The sequence below is a fragment of the Pimephales promelas genome, chromosome 5 (assembly GCF_988280905.1).
Source record: "Pimephales promelas chromosome 5, fPimPro1.hap1.1, whole genome shotgun sequence".
Lineage (NCBI taxonomy): Eukaryota > Metazoa > Chordata > Actinopteri > Cypriniformes > Leuciscidae > Pimephales > Pimephales promelas.
In genome coordinates this window covers 32827345-32849213 of record NC_142773.1, presented here as the reverse complement: position 1 = coordinate 32849213, position 21869 = coordinate 32827345, and the positions used below count along the sequence as shown (strand labels likewise).

Below are 21869 nucleotides of genomic sequence, written 5' to 3'. Positions count from 1 at the left end.
TCTCATGATTTATTTTTTATGAATATTTTTTTTTTTCAAAACATCCCCCCCCCCTCTGTTTTTTTTTCACAAATCGCACCCTGTATATATATATATATATATATATATATATATATATATATATACACACACACAGTATATATATATATATATACACAGTATATATATATATATATATATATATATATATATATGTAAAATAACCAGGTTAACTTTTATTTAAACAGGTTAATCTGTTGAGAACAAGTTCTTATTTGCAACCATATATATATACAGGTGAAACTCGAAAAATTGGAATATCGTGCAAAAGTTCATGTATTTCAGTAATTCAAATTTCAAACTTTAATATCAAACTTTTCATGATATTCTAATTGTTCGAGTTTCACCTGTATATAGAGGGAATTTATATATATATATATATATATATATATATATATATATATATATATATATATATATATATATATATATATATATATAAATTGGGCTAGTTTTCATTCCATTTGGGCGGGTTTTGAGTTGTCATTGGGCTTGAAATATTTCTGGGACCTGGCAACCCTGCAGGTAACCCAGAATGCACCTCGCACCAACCAGCAAGCGTCAATGGGAGAGGAGAAAATCCGCGAAATATCAAAATACTACTGTTATTGAGTCATGAAATGTAATTTTAAGAGTATTTCAGGCGAGAATGTGGTTGTTTAAATCTAAAATCTGTAGTTTATTTATAAAGATAGCGCCTATATTGTAAAATGCATCTGACGTTTTCGGAGTTCTGACATCCAAGCCTTCAGCGGACACTCAGCGAGATCAACCCCGACTGGAACAGCTTATCCTCAGCTAGTGCTTCTGACGTTTGCCGCCGGCTCTGATCTCTCTAGTCTAGTGGATAAACCTTGACGTATAACTCGTCTTGTGTATAAGTCTATCTTTAGTCTCATTAAACTATAATTTGTTCCATGGCGCAAAAAAAAAAAAAATAGTTTTTAAGGTTTCATGGCTATTTTTTTTATATTGTCTTCACTATATGAACAATAAAATAAAATGACATAACCCTGTCTCTGTTTGATAAATGTCAATAAAAATCCAATGTTTCATATTTTTAAAATGAAAACAAAAAGATCATGTTCATTGTGTTATAACATAGGCTATACAGTGAAGAGAATCGCGTTGCCTGAACCACATGGCCATTAGGCTATTATAGGCTATGTTGTTTTTTGTTAATGAAGAGTCAGAGGGGTGTTTTATAACATATTTCGTCTTATTGTTGACGAAAAGATGCAGAGTTGTAGCAAATTTCGTTTTATTGTTGCCTAAAATATAGAGTAGAGCGTGCTGAGTGACGCGATCAAGTACGCTCTGTTCCATTTGCAGAAGAACCGGACTTGCGACCTCGCATCCTCGGGAGTTCGTTCTCCTGAGCCGAACTTGCAAGTCTGAACTACCAAGGACGCAAGTCCGAAGTCTGCGTACTTTTTGTCTCCCTAATCAAACACACCTGACTCAACCCATCAGCTCATAATCAGGTGGGTTAATGAGCTGATGGGTTGAATCGGGTGTGTTTGATTAGGGAGACAAAGAAAACACGCAGTGTTGGTGTGCCGCCAGGAACAGGGTTGGGAAACACTGGCGTAACTGTTGGACCAAGTGAAGCAGCTGCGTTACCTCAAAAGTTTCGTTCGTCACATAAACTGACCTGTAGTAATTCAGCACTTGCGGGTAGTTGCAGGTAGCGGGTAGGCCTATATCTAAACTCCCTTTCATGGCAAAGATTCTAGAGAAAGTGGTAGCAGAGCAGCTTACTAATTTCTTAGAGATAAATGATATCTTTGATAAATATCAGTCAGGCTTTCGTAAAAAACATTCTACGGAAACTGCACTGGTGAAAGTTTCAAGTGATATTTTGATGTCTGCTGATTCTGGGACGCACACAGTGTTAGTTTTGTTGGACCTTACATCTGCCTTTGACACTATTGATCACAATATTATGCTTAATAAACTTCAGGCTCTATAGGGATATCCGGATCAGCTCTAAAATGGTTTTCATCTTACCTTCCTGGTTTGATCTATCTTTATAAATAAACTACATAAACTAAGTTTCAGTGTTTATATAAATCAGAAAATGTCAGATACTGCTGGTTTATCGAGTGGTGTTCCTCAGGGTTATGTCCTGGGACCGATTCTTTTCCTTCTGTATATGCTCCCTCTAGGACAGATAATAAGCCAGTTTCAGGATGTCTCTTATCACTTGTATGCAGATGACATTCAGTTATACTGTTCCTTTAAGCCTACTGAGTTTTTTAAACTTTCATCTTTGATGAACTGTCTGAGTAGGATCAAGCAGTGGCTGAATGACAACTTTTTAATGTTGAATTCAGCCAAGGCTGAAACTTTAATTATTGCCCCTGAGCAGAGCATCCCTCAGATAAAGCAACACATTGGTGACTTAGGTTCGTCTGTTCAGCCCAGTCTCAGGAGCTTAGGTGTTGTTTTTGATGCGGCCATGTCTCTGGAGAAACACTCGAAAGATCTTATTAAAAACGGTTTCTTTCAATTAAGGAACATTTCTAAAATAAGAGCCTTAGTGTCAAAAGCCGAGTTGGAGATGATCATTCATGCTTTTATCTCGTCTCGCTTAGACTATTGCAACAGTCTTTTTATTTGCCTTAATAAGAAGGATCTTGGTCGTCTCCAGACTGTCCAAAATTCTGCTGCTAGGCTTTTAACCCACACGAGTAAAAGGGCACATATTACTCCAGTTTTAGCTTCACTTCATTGGTTACCAGTGAAACTAAGAATAAATTTCAAAATTTTGGTCCTAACTTTTAGAGCCCTACAGGGACAGGCACCCCCATACATCTCTGACCTGATACAGCTGCGTACATCCTCACGTAGTCTGAGATCAACAGGCCAGAGACTATTAGTTGTCCCCCTTTCATATTTTAAAACTAGGGGGGACCGTTCATTCCAAGTTGTTGCACCCAGGTTGTGGAACGCTTTGCCTCCTTCCATACGCGGCTTAAATTGTGTGGAACAATTTAAAAATCATCTGAAAACTCTGCTTTTTAAAGAGGCGTTTAACTAGATTATAGGGTGGTTAGGCTGGTCTAATGTGTACGTATTGTTTATTTTATGTATTTTATTTTGTTTTGTGATGCAATGTATTTATGAGAGTTGTAAATGCTTTCTTTTGTTGTGAAGCACTTTGTGATCTTCATCTGAGAAAAGTGCTATACAAATAAATTTTACTTACTTAGTTCGGTAGAATGAAATGTCCTTATTCCTTTATATCCGTGGGACTCGTGTCTGGCGCAGATCTCTCATTAGCAATCTTACATACACACTTACACAGTCATGTTAAAAAACATCAATTCACTCGACTCATCCATAAACATTATTAGATCGCCATGACAACATGTTCCATAAACCCGCTAATGTGTCATCAACCTTCACCTTTGTTATTGTAAGAGGTTAGTGACCCCTAGCGGCGAAAAAAAATTGACCTATTGTAGCTTGAAGGTAATGGCTGTTTAATGACATTTAAGGCAGAACATGTAAGATTTTTGGATGAAAATATCCCCAAACCACTAGAATAATGTTATATATTTTGTTGATTCGTGGATTATCCCAAATGTTTTAAACAATGTTTAAATTCAGAGTATTCAGCTCTTTTAACCAGTTTAACGGCCTGTCATTCTGTCACCTGTCATTGACGTCATATCAGTCCAACCCTTGATTTCGCAGAAACCATGGAAATACCAAAAACATACATATATGTTTATGTTTTATATATTTTATGTTCAATATATTTTGTGTTTTATTATACAGGTGAGCAACTGTTTGGAAACCTTTATCGGTTATATAGCATTATAGCTCAACACGATTGGTCTTATTGTTTGAATCTCTTGTTTTCTTGATTTAACACGAGTAACAAGTTTGTACCATGACTCAGAGACAACACTATTAAAGTGGCTAACTGTCAAGTGGCTATCAGCATAATCAGAAAGAGTAATACAGCATTTTTACCACCATACAATAGCCTATAGCTATTTTAAAATGAATTGCATGCCATTTACCAGCACAGTCATCCAGCTTTTATTAATATGTTAATATCAATCTATCAATCTAGATTACTGCAGTGTGCAACAAGTGTCTCATAACAGCCACCGGGAAAATGCACAGATTAACATTATAACACAACTTTCAGCACACTCAAATGTATTTTGTAATTATGGCAGTTAAGTCATACAGTCAACAGTCTGTTGATTAAGTCAACAGTCATACAGACTGTTATGGCAGTCATACTTAACAGTCTGTAGGACTGTTTTGACCAAGTAACATTATAATTAATCAAATAAAGTGACCTGTATGATTTGTAATTCAGCATTTATGGCTGTTTTATTAGAATAAATTAGCATGTAATAAATATGAATAGAATAAATATGCTTTTATTAGCATTTGCAGATCTTCAGTTAACAGTGAATGCATTAATATTTGTAGATTGTGAGCCATTTAAGAGAGAAGCAAAGTCTCGTGTTGATATTTTACATTATAGCAGCTATCAAGGAAATTACAAGATAATTGTGGTTTAAAATGAAAGGCAAAGCATAGATTTGTCCTTGGACACTTTATTATCAACTGATTTTGGACGTTGAGCAAGTATGGGTGTGATTTCAGGGGGTATGATTTCTGTTTTTTTCTTCTTTGATTCTTTGCTTTGGATGAAGTGATAAGGATCGGTAACATTAGTCACCTATTGCACCATCAAGTAGTCCTACATCACCAAGGTAAATCAAACTTGTTGCTCACAGCGACAAATTAACGGTCAAAAAACTGGTTTACCTGGAAAGTGAATCATTTAAAGAAAGAAAAACACATAGCCTATATGAATATCAGCATTTATCTGTTATAATAAACCAGAGAGATTCTTTGTACTCTCACCATAGATATCATTGGCCCACTGCTATTCTGCCTTTGGCCACGAGATGGCAATATTTTGCCATCACTAAAAATGAACTACAACGAGCTAGTTTTCAAAAACTGCGAGTCTATTAATCCGTCTTTAGCTTCTAGTGAGACGCCTACACAAAGTCCGGTGATGCTGTTAAAGTCCACTTAATAGGGTTTTAGGTCAAAAGGAAGTTCTGTTTATGAAACCTAACTTTGACCTTGCTAACTGGTAAAACACTATCAGCTGTTCATAGTTTGTACTTTGACGACCCATCTTTTTTAACAAGTCAAGTCCATTTGAGTAACCAGCAGTGGAAGACCTGAGTAAAATCAGGAGAAAATACTCTCTCATTATTCCCGACATAGTATTCATTAGACTGAGTATGCAGCAGCTATTTTATATACAGCCGTTTTGGAGACATAAACATAAATAGGACAAAATTCAGTTGTCCCATTAGTGATTTCTGTGCATAATGGAGACTTTATAAATACAGACTGTGCAGGGAAAAAGTGATTTAAATGACATCAAGGAACCATTTAGAGTGAGATAAATATGTAAAATCCTAAGTGATTCAGTCTATGGCAGCTGTACGGCAGGAGAGGAATGTGCTCTTGACATTGGGAGGTTTATTTGTGCTGTGTTCATGGTTGGAAAATGGATTGTTGTTATTACATTCTGTATCAACAGCACTCTGTGACCCAGTTATGAGATATGAGTGAGGAAGAGAATTAGTGTTCATTATACATAAACTTAAGCTTGACCTTTCTCTGCGGAAAGGAATTATGAGGTTAGAAATAATATTCACTACAAATATCGTGCCCTGAATTCCTCGCAATGAAACACTCGCGACACTCGTTGATTAATTACTGCACAAAAATGCAGGTTTGCCTTTATTTATTTTCAAACACAATAAAAACTAAATAAGAATTATTCACATTGTTGCCCGGATCAATTCTGTCAAAACAAATGAACAGAAAAACATCCCTGGAACTCTAACATAATTACTCAAAAAACACCTACAGTTATTTTTTTTCCTTCATAAATAGGCGCAAACAAGTACCATAAAAAGATCTCATATAGACACAGTGTAGAGGAATAGTAAATGATCAGCCATATGCCAGGGTTATACAGCAACTCTCCAATCTGCCACTGTTTCTTCTAATTAACACCATATCTGACAGATTCATACACATAGTTTGGATGAAATTAATCAAAATGTCAGAAGTGATACAAAAGAATTATTTTGTGGAATACAAAATAAACTTTTCTTTAGTACTTTCCTTAATGAATCATTTCATGCCACCTCGCTGGTTGATGCCATCAACCTTTACCTTATTAAACTTGGGAAAAGAATACTTCTTTAGTCTCTTTTGTCGGTCCAATCAATGGCGACTTCCGATGCCAAGAAACTACCCCTCTGGGCTAATTATCCCTTTTCGAGTTTTAAACGAACTGGTGTGGTCCAATTCAAAATCACATTGTTACTAGAAAAAAAAAAAAAGTTGAAGTCTTATACTCTAGGAGTAACACAGATTCTATTTACAACTTGAAGCGAGGGCTGCTTGAAACAACCCGTCTGGTCGTTCATAACGTTCCTATGAGCGACTATTTTATACTTACAACAGAACTCTGTTTCTAAGGCAGTTGACTAGAAAAGATCATTACAGAGAGGAAGAATGATGCGACGAGAAAGAGTGTGGAAAAGAGAGGGGCGAAAGCAGGAGTCATATCGTCCACATTCTTTTTTGTTGCTTTTTTTTTTTCTTCAGATTGTGATTTTTTTTTTCCCTCTTTGTACAAAAAAGAAGTTCTGTTTTGGTTCTCGTTCCGCCGTTTGTCAGCGAGAGCTTGGAGTCTCCGACACGCAGCGGTAAGTGCTTAGGAACTGATGGATTGACAACCTTCCTGCGAGGCAAATTGACCTACGCGACGTCTTAAAAACCATAAACAATCTCCAATAAAACACACGTCTACAGGGGGTTTCCATACATGGCCTCTTATTAGGTACGCAATGAGGATGCGGAACAGTAGAAGGTAGGTCAATATCATTAGAGAGAAGTGATTGCATTTAAACAAATTTTAGCATTCAATTTACATGTTCATGCTTTCGATGATTTAAACTCTATTTTAAAGGTCTGAATGTCAGAAGCTAGAAGGAAATTGCAAAGCCACCACGGTAGGGTGCACTAAAGTGTGAGCCATGAGAAAGAAAACATTCAAACGTTGTTTTGCTGATGCGTGGATTGTGTCTAGTCTAAAATAAGGCCTGAATAATAATTATTCAGGCCCTGAACAGCTGTACTGGGATGAGGAACTGCCTTGGTCCTGTGAGCGTGAAGGAGCGTGAGGCTGGACATGTCGATCAGGTCAGGTACAGGGCTTTGTCCCTCTGCAGAGCCCTGCGAAGGCAAATACGAACGAGTCAACATGGCTGTCAGGGAATTTTGCCGAGTGATTGGGATTGATCTCGCTAGCGTCCACTCACCCGTTGCCGCAGTAGTCAGGGGTCCAGTCCAGGCCCTGGGTCGGTCCGTTCCTGCAGCCGGTGCGGTAGTCCATTGAAGGGGACAGGCCAGGTCCGGCGGAGGATGTGACATTTACCATGTTCTGATACTCTGCCTGAAGGGGGAAACCCTGAGAGAGAAAGAGAGAGAGAGAAGAACACAATAGCAGATTACATATGAGATCTTGCACGCAGAGGTATGAAAAGCAAGCTGGATCTGTTGCTTTTATTTTTGTCTGGAAAACACAAAAGTAGATGTTTTTTTTTTAAGGAATGGTTGCGCAGCTTTTGCCATATAAGAACAGCTTGTAGTGACCGGGGACTGTTTTGAAGCCATACAACGGCTTTGTGTGGGGGATTTAAGTTTGTTACTTAAGTAAGCCTATGGCATTTTTGGGTCAGTAATGTTGTCATTTGTGGTTTTTGAAAAAAGTCTCTTGTGCTCACCCAGACTACATAAGATTGATGGAAAAAAATCAGTAAAACAGTAATATTGTGAAATATAATTACAATTTAAAATAGCTTTTTTTTCTAATTTATTATGTTTTACAGCAAGTTATTCAAGTGATGGCAAAGCTGTATTTTCAGCATCATTACTCCAGTCTTCAGTGTCGCATGATCCTTCAGAGATCATTCCTGCTAATTTTCTGTTTAAGAAACGTTTCTTATAATAACCGATGTTGAAAACAGATGAGCTGCTTCATTTTTTGTGGAAACCATGATGCAGTTTTTGTTCAGGATGATGAATAGAAAGTTAAAAAGAACAGCATTTATTTCAGATATTTATTTTTATCGTTTGGCATCTTTGCTGAATAAAAGTATTAATTTGTTTCGAGGGTAAAAAAAAAATCTTAGTGACCCCAAACTTGTATTTATTTATTCATTCATAATGCTGAACCAGCCTTCCTGTTTTTCACGCAAAACAGCTCGTTCAAGTCTAATTCCAGCAAACATCCTACATGATCTGAAGTGGACATGATGACAGTGTAACGCAAGCAGCCTCAAATGAGCATTAACGAGCAAGTGCGTTCGGTGGTCGGCGAGACCGGTGGGGGTAGACGAAAAATAAACGAAGCAGATATTCTAATTTGAAGACTTCTTCTCTGTTCTTAGCCTAGGCAAGACTGCATGTGAAAAGGAAGTTAATCTCAGTGGTACACAAGAGAATCTGCCTGAAAGAGCAAGACAGCAGGTGGCTGCGTTTTTTTTCCCCCTCCAGAGATTCTACCTATTCATGAATTGTTCCTCAAATTCTTCTCCTTCATTCGATCACAAAGGCTCCATCTGCCCCTTTGTGTCCCCCCAACACCGCCCCACCTCCCCCCTGCCCGCCTCGGCTCACCGAAAAAGTTGAACCGCGCGTTTTTGTTTGCTCTCCACAAATATGCAAAAATGAACGAGGATTATTACTCCCCTTTGGATTTAAAAACTCTCCCATAAAGGCAGGATCTGTGGAACAGGCTTAAGAACTCCCCAAACGGAGGAGAGAAAGCCAAGTTTAAGCATTCGTACTCTCCTCCAAAAGATTGACAGAGCTATACAAGGAGCCCTGTGGTAATCTAAAATTGGACTTCAGACAAATTCACACTATAATCTGCATGAAAATTAGACACTTTTTTGCCTTATGATGATGATCATCCACAGCAATAGTTAATTTTCCTGCTGAGGACTGATAAAAAAGAAGCACATGAAATTCAATCAAGTAGTTGCTCTTTTAAATACAACGTTTCCCAGAATTCCCAGCAGGCACAGGAAGGGAAACTTACAACAATATGCCTTTTTATATTCAAATGTGGAAGGCAAACTTTTTTGCGCCAACAGTTTGAATTAAAAATATGTTTTTTTTTGGTTTTTTTTCCGGTTTCGTCTTTGATGGAATCTTTACATTCCTTAATGATTCCTATCAAAACACACTTGAATTCAAACGCGAACAGCTCATCACTCGCTGTCGGCGTGGCGCATCCCTCTGTGAAAGATCAAACCGCTGTCATTGGATATCGTGTCACCTGTTCTCCTGACCACCTGATTCATCTCTCTTTATGAAGCTAATCCCTGTTTACCCCAAGACAATGTGATTCTCCACCCTCTCCTTCTCCCCAGCAGCACCAGCCAGTCCTGCCTCCCAGCTGATGCTCATCTCTTAAAGAGCTTCCAGGCACAAGGGGGCTATTCATTAGGACCTCATTACAACCTCATCTCAATCCCACTGAAGTTCCAGCACAACTCAGGGCTATTAAGACATGAAACGGATCAACACAGAACTCTTAACGGCGTTGTCGCCGTCACCACGAGTGTTTAAGGAGACTCGGGCTTCAAACCTCTCCTTAACCACCTCTGTTTGAGATCTCTATTAGGGAACGGAGGGTTTAATTAGCACTGATGCTAATAATGAGGCTGGGTGTTAACGTAGGGCTGCAGCTGAAACACCCTCTTCTTCCTCGCATGGTAAAACAGGACAGGCAATAAACAGTGAATGTTATTTGAAAAGAGGTCGTTTTCTCTTTAAATAGATTTTTTTGGGGGGCTGTTTGTGTGTGAATGGGTGGACCAGAGCCTTTATTTGCTTTCTCTGCTTTGCTGTTGTCTACGTCCTCAAAAAACAACCTTCTCCTCAGAGAACTAATTTCATTTCCTTCGGCCCAGTCTGAAAAACTGTTTTCATCAGATAGCTGAGGCTTTTTGTCTTCCTCACTGATGTATTCATCAATCTCAATGTGAGTTTTTCTGTGCAACCTTAAGTCACATCCAAATCCTAATGCATCTGTTTATTACAGAGAGAAAATTGAAAATCTGTCTGTGTGATACGCTGGGATTTTTTTTTGCACGGTGTGGACATAAAACAAGCTGGCAGATATTAATGGTTCTTCTCTTGACCTCATTCGCCGGTGCGAGAGATAGGCTGAAGGGGCCGGAAATGATGAAAAATGAAACGGTGCAGCATCTGCTGCATAAACAGCACTTCCTCCACTCTCACATTCATACACACACATATACTCTCCGCTATCTGTTCCACGATAATGTAGAATGGAAATTGGAGAAGTATGAGACAAGGCGGGTTCTTGAAGAGGTTTATGGAAAATAGATTGGCCGAGGAGCAAATCCTTTAATTGGCCCGGCCTGGTGTCTGTCATGCCTCTTTTTAGTCTTGCTTTAACAACAGTGAAAAGGCTGCTAATGTCTTTCTTGATTAAAGACGACATGAAATGGAGTGCACAACCCATTTTACATCCTAAATGTGACAAATTTCACAATAGAAGAAGAAAATTCTAGTGAGGGTCTTGATTCTGTCCATTAGGAATTGACCGCACAGCCCCGCCCACCGATTCGCGCATTACACGCATAGCTAAATAACATAGGCCTGCCTACCTCTTGATGACAAACCGGATTGAGAGTGAAACTCATTATAATATGCAAAACTGTTATCCACTCACAGCAGTGGGTGTTTACTTCCAAGTCTTCAATGCGAGACGCCCATAATAACCAAGCGATTTTGAGCTGGGCTCAAGACTAGCGTAGAAAATAGCCTATTATTTATTAATTTTGATGTTTTTTTAATGTAAAAACCAAGCGAACGTCGTAAGTTGACCTCAGAAAACAATATAAAAAATTTTAAAAAGCCAGTTCATGTTCAAGCCCCTTTAAGTTCAAGACAATATATTAAAAAAAAAGCAAATTTTAGACAATATTAAGAAGCGAAGTATTTATTTAAATATTTGTGTTTGGATGTATTTATTTAAATAGGTGTTTGGATGTGGGGACTAGTGGTCAGCTGATATGGCAACAATAATTGTGCATGTGTACAGTCATAAAGAGCTAAATTAATATATTACATTCATAGATTTTTTTTTTGTGCCATTTCCATATAATAGTTTTTTTTTCATTTTATGACTGATTGTAATTTATTCCTGTGATGGTAAAGTTGAATTTTTAGCATCATTACTCCAGTCTTCAGTGTCACATGATCAGTGTTGGGAGTAACGCATTACAAAAGTAATACATTACAGTAACATATTACTTTTTGCTGTAACGCAGTAGTGTAAGGCATTACTAATCAATTTTCAGTAATATTTTACTCGTTACATGTTCAGTGAGGCTTGTATTACAGTTGTATTACAGTGTATTGTCTGCTTTTACTTCTTTAAAGGCAACAGACTATGTGAAAGTTTTAAAGCAGTCTTGTAGTGCCAGTTCAGAGCGGTCGCGTCTGTAACATTGTTTTTTCCTCATAAATGCGAACACGAAAACTAAAATAAAATGAATATTTTAAGTTCTATGGAGACTGGAGAGCCAACCCTTCCTCATCCGATTTGCGCAGTGTAATTAACAGAATAACAAAAAATATATTTTGCCTCCTATTTTTTTGTCACGCATGAATGTGCGTCTTTTCCCTAATATTAAAAATAAAACATAGACTGATATTTGTCTAATGTCTGGAGTCCTTTAAGGAAGTAGCCTATATACGTTTCAATATATTTTCTGAGAATTTTTATTTCAAGTTTTGACTGCAAATGTCATCATGTCCATAATGCTGGATTTCCCCAATTTTAAATAATTTATCCTCAACTAGTTTTGTGGTGTAGGTCTACGTATTTTATAATGTTAACTTCAAATAATACTAATAGCCTAATTTAAAGATAAGGCAGCATTGGATATGGACGGTAAGGAGAATAACGCTGGAGTTGGAAGAGGTGTGTCGCGATTCTGTAGGTTCGTGGATTTAAGTCGTGTGGCGAATGGCGATTTCGGTTTCATATTGCATATCGCTACAGCCCAAAAGTTAAGTTCTACTTAGTTATTTTGGTGAAAGTAACTCAAAAGTAATACATGAGTAATGTAACGCATTACAATTCTGAGACAGTAATATTGTAAGGTAATGAATTACTTTTAAATAACAGTAACAAGTAATACCTAATGTATTACAGTTTGGAAGTAACTTGCACAACACTGCACATGATCCTTCAGAAATCATTCTAATATGCTGATTTGCTGCTCAATAAAAAATCTTAATATTATCAATGTTAAAAACAGTTAATATTTTGCTGCTTAATATTTTTTTGGGAAGCAGTGATACTTTTTGTTACGATTCTTTGATGAATAGAAAGTTCAAATGTACGGCATTTATTTTAATAGACTATTTATAAAATATTTTGTTACATTATAATTGTCTTAACTGTCACTTTTGATCACTTAAATGTACATTTGCTGAATAAAAGTCCCCAAATATTTGAACAGCAGTGTACATATAGGAACTTATTTAAATGTACAAAATTTAAAAGCATCTAAAAAGAAAAAAAGCATCAGTAGATGTCTGACCTGGGCCATGGATGGGGAGTGCAGAGGCAGCGAGTGGCTGCTGAGCTGCTGCTGCTGGTGCTGATGCTGGTGCTGGTGGAGACTGAGGTGCTGGTGTAAGGGGGGGCTGATCTGCAGCGGAGGGGGGGACGAGCCCGTCATGCTGCCCATGCTCATGGGCGCGCTGGGCCGGGATGTGCCACCTCGGGCTAGGCCTGGCTGCATTGGGGGCAGATGGGGACTGAGTCCTGGCTGCTGGTGGTACGGTGAAGCCATGTAGAGACCTGGGTGGGACTGACCTGTCCCAGAGAAAACTGATGGCTTGGGCCCGAGCATCTGAGAGGCCTGTGATACCTTCACATCGCCTGGGTCATTGTAGCTCTAGAGAAAGTTACGAAAATATTTTAGTTTTTGGTTGCATTGTTATTTTAAACGGTATTATTTTTGTCTTTTAAATATTTATATATGAACATTTAAAATGACATAAAATCAAAATTTTAAATGAATTTTAATTGGGCTGTCAAACGATTAATCGCATCCAAAATAAAGGTTTGTGTTTACATAATATATGTGGGTGCACTTTGTATAATTATTTTATATATACAAATATACACACATGCTTGTATATATTTAAGAAATATTTTCATGTATATAGATTTATATATAATTTATATTATATATAAATATTTTACAAGCATATACAAATACAAAATAATTATACACAGTGCACTGCACCCACATATATTATGTAAACACAAACTTTTATTTTGGATGTGATTAATCATTTGACAGCCCTAAATTTTAAATATATATGTATACATTATATCTATAAAATCGAAATTGTAAATACATCGCATGAATGTATAGATACAAATCTAAAATATATCTCTCTGTATTCCCCCTTGGTCTTACTCGTAATATTTCCATTCAAGTTATATGCCTCAAATGTTGCAACATTTATTAAATAATATTGGATTTCTTGCAAGCTACGGCAGCGTGAGATGTTTTTATAACGCTCTCTTCATAATATTTCCATTCAGGTGTGCGAGAGAAGTCTCAAAAACATCTCTAAACTAACAAACAAGAACATCTCGAAATGTCCCTTCTCAAACGTCACGATTATAAAGCACGTGTGCATATCAATAACCCAGAGTGTCATTTACGTACCTGAGATACGAGGCTCGCTCTGTACGCAGCCAGCTGTTTGAGGTACTCCTTCTTTGCGGTTTCTGTTTTTTTCTTGTACACCTGCCATGATAAAACAAACAAACAAAGAAAAAATATATTAAGAGGCCAAAGCTGTTCTTCATGTTCCTGTGCACAATTATTCTTAGAAATGGGATCTAATGGCAGTCCATTTATGAGCCATAATGCGTAATTGTTGTTGGAGCGCTGAAATGGTGCTTGAGTGCAGCCCACTTTATCCATCGCTTGTTCTTCTGCCTTTATGGACTGTCCATATTTCCCTTTCATTTAGGGCATATGTGTAATTATTTGCCCATCAATACATCTGTGCTGTTATTACATCAACCAATAGACCTCTACTAAAAAGAAAAGAGCAAAAGAGAGCGATAGAGAAAGACAAAAACAGCAGAGAGACATGATGTTCTTTTATCAGGCAAACATCCTCTCCTGAGGAAAAGTACTTTTAAGTGTTTTCATCAGCTTCACCGGCTGAGTGTGTTACATAGTAAAAAGAGAGTGAATCAACGACAACAAAAAATAAAAGAATGACTGTAGATGCTGTCTGGTGGCTTCGCTGAGAGAAATGGGTACTTTCAGTTGTGTTTATTCTGAAATCAGAAGCAACTCTGGAAGTCGTGTCATTCTTCAAAACCTAAATTCACACCCTAAAATAAAGATCCTTTTTATTATCACTGCTTTCAATCTTAAAAGAAACCTTGATTATTAAAATATGTATTAAACATTTACAAGGGTATTTACTGTACTACACAAGGTCCAACATTTCACTTTGATATATACACATTTGCTTTAATGCACAGCAAATAAAAAGTAATTGTTTACTGACTGCATGATCTAATGTGTACCACTACCTTAAAGGGATAGTTCACCTAAAACTGAAAATCCAAAGCTGAATGGCTTTCTTTCCTCTGTGGAACACTGGTTTTTTTTTTAACTATCCATTTTATGAGGACAGTTTTTTTTAAATTTTTAATTAGTTACTTAGTATGAAAGGAACTATTCATTTTAAATAGTGACTTGAGAATCAACTTTTAAACCTGTTCAGAAAAATGCTGAAACCCATAATTCTGTTGTAAATAACCATTTGGTGGTTAAAACAAAATTCAACATAACAGACTGCATTCATGCTAAATATGTACCGAAACTTGATAAAGAAATTAGCAGACCCCACAAAACTTTTCTTTTTTGTTATATTCCAATGAAAAAAAAAAAAAAACATCTCACATATTGCACTGTTTTCACACCTGCCTTTAAGACTTCCCCCTACATGCACTGATGTTAGACCACAACGCCACTTTGGAGACAATGTTATTCTGTGATTGCACAAGGGGAAACCAGCAAATGTTCTGACCAACATGTGCGTCATCACTTCTGCTGTCATAACAAATCGTTATGCGGACATACTATTGTTTATATTATAGATAATACTTTAGATAATAAACAAAACATGTGCTGTGTATATATAAGCACTGAATAATCTAATGCCTGCTACATTACCTTTGTCTTTATGAGTCAGCCACAAGATCACGGCAAGATAAAGTAACTTTTTTACATTTGCACGCAAGCAAGGTTAATTAAAGAGAGAAAGTCACCTGTTTTTGTTCCTCGCCGAGACCGTCCCACATGGAGGCCACAATTTTGGAGACCTCTCCAAATGTGGCATTAGGATTTTGGCCTTTGATAGCTGCCTGTGTGTCTCTGAAGAACAGGGCATAGGCTGACACCGGCTTCTGAGGCTCGTTGGGGTCTTTCTTCTTCTTCTTCTTGGGGGTTTTAGGCTTCTTGGCCATGTCTGTGGCTGCTCTCTTCTCTGCCCCATTCATCTGAAAGGAGAGGAGCTCATTATAGTAAACAATAGATATCCAATTAGATTAAGCCATAATAACAGCTTTATGAATGAATCATCTTTCTAAAGCTAGTTGGTTAGTTAGTGAGCCTTGTTCAAAAGCCCTGGAGCTATTTTTTTTTTTTTTTTAATTTTAATGACTTCCGCACTAGTTTAGACGTATATGCCGGATTCCCAAGCGTTTTTTCCATATGAATTTCCATGACGTTTGCAACTGTTTGTCATCTCTGAATAAGGATATTTTAAATTATTTTTAGAAAGATTTCACTGACAGAGGTATTTCTTGCTAATTCAATAGTAATTTTAGAACTGAGGATAACTTGGCTATAGGGCATCATTTGTTCACGATTATCATTGATTATGGATTGTGATCACTGTACACATTAATATCCAAATAAGGGAATTTTATTTACATGTATAAATAGCATAAATGGGTATTTCATTTAGAAATAGTACTTTTTTTATTGAAGTTAAATATTTTAGTTTATATTTATTTTTTATTTCAAATTTTATTTTCTACTCTGTGAAATATATATTTTTAATATCAAACAAACAAGTCATACATTTTTTTTTCAAGCTCAGTGTGAATAAATTACATCTTAAGGTGTATGTGTATTAAGTTTACACTTTAATACTGTAACTGTTTAATTAACAAAAGACATTTAATTTAATTACTTGAATGACAATTAATCACCAGCCAAAGCTTCATACTAATAACATACATTCCTTACTATATACATGGCGACGATATTTTAAGATTGATTAGTGATTCAAATATCAGATTTGATTGAGATATGACTTCATCTGGAAATCGACGGTGTGACTTTATATCATGTGACGGTGAGACTTTATATCAATATAAGTAGCTTGTAACTGTTATGATTTTTTTAATGCTGGAAACAAGAAAAAAATATCTTAGTGAAGCACATAGACGGCCACACTTTAAAGGGATAGTTCACTTTGAAATTAATGTTTGGTATGTTTTAGCTTACCTCAAGGGCATCCAAGATGTAGGTGTCTTTGTTTCCGCAGTAGTTTCAATTTTAATATTTTTAGGTCAAACCATTCTTGTCTGTCAGTCATATAATGGAGGTCTATGGTCACCACCTCAAAGAGCATGCACAGAGAAGTCCAAATTAAACATGATTTAATGACTCGTAAATGTAAGTACACGTTGATGGCATAAGACACGAAAAAGAGCGGTTTGTGTGAGAAAACGAACAGTATTTATATCATTTTTACCTCTTGTAACCACAGACACAAAGCACCCGTGCCCTCAGATCACTTGGATGTGGCTGGGGTTACAAGAGGTAAAAACTATATAAATACTGTTCGTTTTCTCACACAAACCGCCCGTTTCGTGTCTTATGCCATCAATGTGTACTTACATTTACGAGTCATTAAATCATGTTTAATTTGGACTTCTCTGTGCATGCTCTTTGAGGTGGTGACCATAGACCTCCATTATATGACTGACAGACAAGGTTTGACCTAAAAATATTAAAATTGAAACTACTGCGGAAACAAAGACACCTACATCTTGGATGCCCTTGAGGTAAGCTAAAACATACCAAAAATTAATTTCAAAGTGAACTATCCCTTTAAGGAGGATCATTATTGATGTGGAGTTTTGGAGAAAATGTGCTGTATTTGGGCTGTGAAGAACACACTTAAGGCACATCAGTGTCTTAGCAAATCTGTGTTTAAGGAAACATGGCAGTACAACTTACTGAAAGGTCAGCAGTGACTCATTACTTTTAATACACAGTATTTTGCCACAGTGCATAAAATAGTACCTCAGCGTGTGTGTGTGTGTGTGTGTTTGAGGAAGATAAGCTTTTATATTCATGAGATCATAGAATGTGTAAAGCTCCCTCTCTCACCTTGGCAGCATCATCTGCATCGTCCTCATGCACGGAGCTGGAGGGGGAAGGTGTGGCGGACTTGCTCTCTGGTGGAGATGGGGATCCATGGGTGCCATTGTTGCTGTTCAGACCCAACTGAGTATTGAGTTGTGACTGGTTGATTGTGGTCAGCTGACCTTGAGGAACCATGCCAGGTTGGATCCTGGGTCTATGCGTATCCACCTGAGGGTGGCCGCCGTAACGCGAGTCAGAATTGACCATCTGCTGCATCTGGAAGATTAAAAGAAAACTTTATTGTTAACAAGTATACATAGGTGTTGAAATTAATATTTCAAATAACTAAACCAAACAGAAGTGAATATCAATCAGCAGCATTTGTAGCTTGAGATGTTGATTACCACAAAAATAATTTGAATAAGCAATTTTATTTTTTTAGTTTAAAAAAAAGCTTACGGTGAGGCGCTTTACTTTCAGTTGTCTACTGAGAACTATTTAATAATATTGCTTATTAAATTAAACTATTGTTACTTATTAAAACTAAGCTCACAAAAATGTAACAATTGAATTCACGAAAGGACTACCAATTCATCCGAGGATATACTAATGTTAACTAGCACTAAATGTCTCCATCCATACCTTACGACAGGTTTATATTTTCACCGTCCTGCTGCTGTGAATGCTAGGCTGTATCAGGGTGTATAAAACATTGCTTTTGTACACTGTATCTGGGGGATAAATCACTTCCGACAAGGACAAGCCCTGTAGTGGTAGTCTGTCACCTGATACTGTCTGAAGCAACAGGTGACCTGAAATGTACCCCACGCCCACCATTGTATGCCACACAATGCCCCCGACAGGTGGAGCTTTGGGGTTCGAGGCCACAGGCATTGCTCTGAAAGACAGGTGACTGTGTCTCCCTCCCCACATAAACACTTCAAACACTCAATACACAAAATATACTCAAATTGTCTTCTTAAAAGACTATTATTGAGTGGTTCTTGTCCTAAAAAAGTCACTGCCATAATATTAGGGTGTTCTGGGTGGTTTTCAATATTTTAAAGTAATTCAAAGTAAATAAAGTTTTACATTATATATTTATTAGGGCTGTCAAACGATTAATCGCGATTAATCGCATCCAAAATAAAAGTTTGTGTTTACATAATATATGTGGGTGCACTGTGTATAATTATTTTATATATATATATATAAATACACATACATTCTTGTGTATATTTAAGAAATATTTTTTTATGTATATACTGTATATAGATTTATATATAATTTATATTATATATAAATGTAAATATTTTAGATATACATATTTTTTAAATATACATGCATGTGCGTGTATTTAGATATATATATATATATATATATATATATATATATACACACACACACACACACACACAAAATAATTATACACAGTGCACCCACATATTTTATGTAAACACAAACTTTTATTTCGGATGCGATTAATCACGATTTTATATATATATATATATATATATATATACAGTTTAATTAATATGAATTCAATTATATATTTTATACTATATATGTATAGTTTTATTTTACAGATTATTAAAAATATATGCTGTGTATACAGTTTAATTTTCAGCCAACTTATTTAGTTGAAAACATGAAAATGTTTTTGTCATGTCATGAAGCAGCTGGTAAACTATTAATTTCCGAGAATTCAGCATATCCAAACGCAATTGATTTAGTTGCAAAGGACTACAGCAATGGGGAGGAGGAAAATCTCCAATCCATGTGGTTTTAGCAGTTAACTGACTAATCATAAACTGACACTGGTGAAAATGTCAAGTTCTCATGAAATGGCCGGGGGGAGGGGGGAATCGCAGCGGAAATCTGTGCAACTTTTTAGTGTTTAACCATTACAATGTTAATGGACGGGAGAAAGTTTCGTTTTTCAGCTAAATGCGTTCACCTTCATATACACACCTCGTTAATACGCTCCGTGTTTCCAATGTTTTACCCCATCCCACTCGATTTCTTGTGAAACATCTGTCTTTTCTTGAGGGGGACTTTTTTCTGCTAGCTAACCCAGACAATACCCACCTTGTGTGGGGTAATAAGACAATGTGGTCAGTTTTGGGTAGAAAACCACACGCGCTATTAAAGGTCACCTTTCTTTTTCACGCTAAAACAAAACTTAAGAGGCAGAACACGCTTTCTGACAGAAACTAATAGTGAAATCAAAGACAAATTGTTTAATCATAGTGCAATAACTAGTGAAATTTTCCAATGAGAAAAACTTTACGACAAGGGGATCGACACGGCTGCGGAAAAAACCCTCAAATCGCGTTTGTCAGAGTGAGGTTGTGATGGTATTTATCATCTGAGCTCACCATTAATCTCCACCACACAGAGGACAAAGGCTTGCCAGGGATGAATAGAGGTCACGTGACGAGGTCACAGACAAAAGCCCTAAAGGTTGCCTGTTCTGCACTTTTTAAGTTTTAAATAACAAATGGCTGCCTGGGCTGGCTGTTTTTTCATCAGATCCCCTGACCCGTGCTGCAAGGGAGGTCATACTCATTTGATATCAATTTCCTTTAAATCACAGGGCAAATTGTAATCACACGTACAGTATGAGACTATTTGCATGCTTATCTTCCTATAGCGCGCGACAGAGACGTATGAAAGGGACGCGAGAACCCCAGCTTTCCATGGAGTCCAATGACATTTTAAAGGGAGGAAAATAATGTCTACTTTACTCCGGCTGTCACTTCAGGGGCACTTTCATGTCCTTCTGTTTCCATTAAAAAGGTATAAATAGCTTAAGTGCTGGACTAGATCAGAGCCAATTGTTTGCTCTGGGTAATAAAACCACAGCCCAATGATAAGGACTTTTTCAGGCAGAGTAATGAGGGTGTATTTCACGTCCTTGTGTTACAGTCGATCTTTATAAGCTCAAGCACACACTGGCTTTTTGTTTACCCTTTCGATCGTACGAATGAATTTGAAATATATTCTGGCATAATCTTAGCTATTCATTTCTTTCCTCTCAAGCTAATCCACTTCAGAATCGCAGTTATTTTTTATTAGTAATAATAATAGCTTGTCACAGTCTACACGATGGAAAACACCCAATATTTATGACATGTAGGAGTGCATATGAGAAGTGAGGTAATTTGGAGCGTAAAAGCTTAAAGCCGTATTACGCCATCTGTCATTTGGACATGCCAGTGTTTAATTGCTTTCGCTTGAATTTTACACAACAGCATGCAAATACCTGTCTCTTATTAAACTTCACTGTAAACGATCTATGCAAAAGCGGTCTAATAGAAGCTTGTCACGCTGCACTTTCTCGGGTCTCGAATGTTTTGCAGTGCACAGCAAAGAGCTGCAAACTGTAGGCTTTGCTGCAAATTTGCAATAAATGGAGATTTATGTCCATTACTGTTCCTTTTTTTTTATTTAGGCCACTGCTGGATGAGGATTTAGTGGCTTTTGCGCTGATGATGGACGATCTCGAAGCTTTTTACCGCTCACGCCCCTCTCTCTCTCTCCTCCGCTGTCAGCTCTGTTTAGATTTGCACATTTTACACACATCAACTTGTGCTTATTTAAGCGGACATGTGGCTTTCTGGAAAGCAAACTTCACCTGGGCATTTCCAATAAATTCGTCGCGTTTCATGCGAATCACCGAGCTCATCAGAACAGCCCGATGAGATCTCATCTCTCACATTATGTGTTTAAAAAGAAGCCTTCCTCGTTTCTCGGGACTAGGGGGATCCATTTAGCCGTTCTCTGGCATTTTCTTTTTAATGGAACGAGGGGGAGGGATAGTGAAACCTTATGAGATAATTTTCCTTTTAATCTAATAGTTTTTAAGGTGAAGCACATTTCACTCAACTATCTCTGCTGGCTAAACAATGCAAGCTCTGAGACCTATACAATGAATGCAAAATGTGAGAGGCACATAAATGCACTCTCTGTTCCACCAGAGAAGGCAGCTCCAACAGGCTAATGCTGAGAGAAAATTAATTCCATCAGCTAGCTCTTTCATTCTCCACTGCAGCTACAAGCTCTCTGTCCCGTTGCCTGGCAACCATAATTCATAGCCGCTCTAAATGGATGTTCTCCAAGCACTGAGAACATTAAGGTGAAAAGAACAAATGCCTTTGTGAATCTCAATATCTTTCAGTGTCCATGTCACTCTGTGTGTGTGTGTGTTTTTTAGCC

At 37.1% G+C, this 21869-nt stretch overlaps 1 protein-coding gene across 2 annotated transcripts in view; it reads right to left on the bottom strand.

The window, feature by feature from the left end:
* Nucleotides 1-6711: 6711 nt before the first annotated feature.
* tox (thymocyte selection-associated high mobility group box) overlaps nt 6712-21869 on the bottom strand; it is a 60692-nt gene continuing 45534 nt past the window's right edge. For both annotated transcript variants that reach the window (XM_039676883.2, XM_039676885.2), the window contains exons 5-10: nt 17676-17927; nt 15539-15769; nt 13911-13991; nt 12765-13124; nt 7434-7582; nt 6712-7347 (exon numbers count right to left, since the gene is read on the bottom strand). In XM_039676883.2, the coding sequence (XP_039532817.2) occupies nt 7311-7347; nt 7434-7582; nt 12765-13124; nt 13911-13991; nt 15539-15769; nt 17676-17927 (1110 nt within the window). In that variant the 3' untranslated portion in view covers nt 6712-7310. The remainder of the gene's footprint in view (nt 7348-7433; nt 7583-12764; nt 13125-13910; nt 13992-15538; nt 15770-17675; nt 17928-21869) is intronic.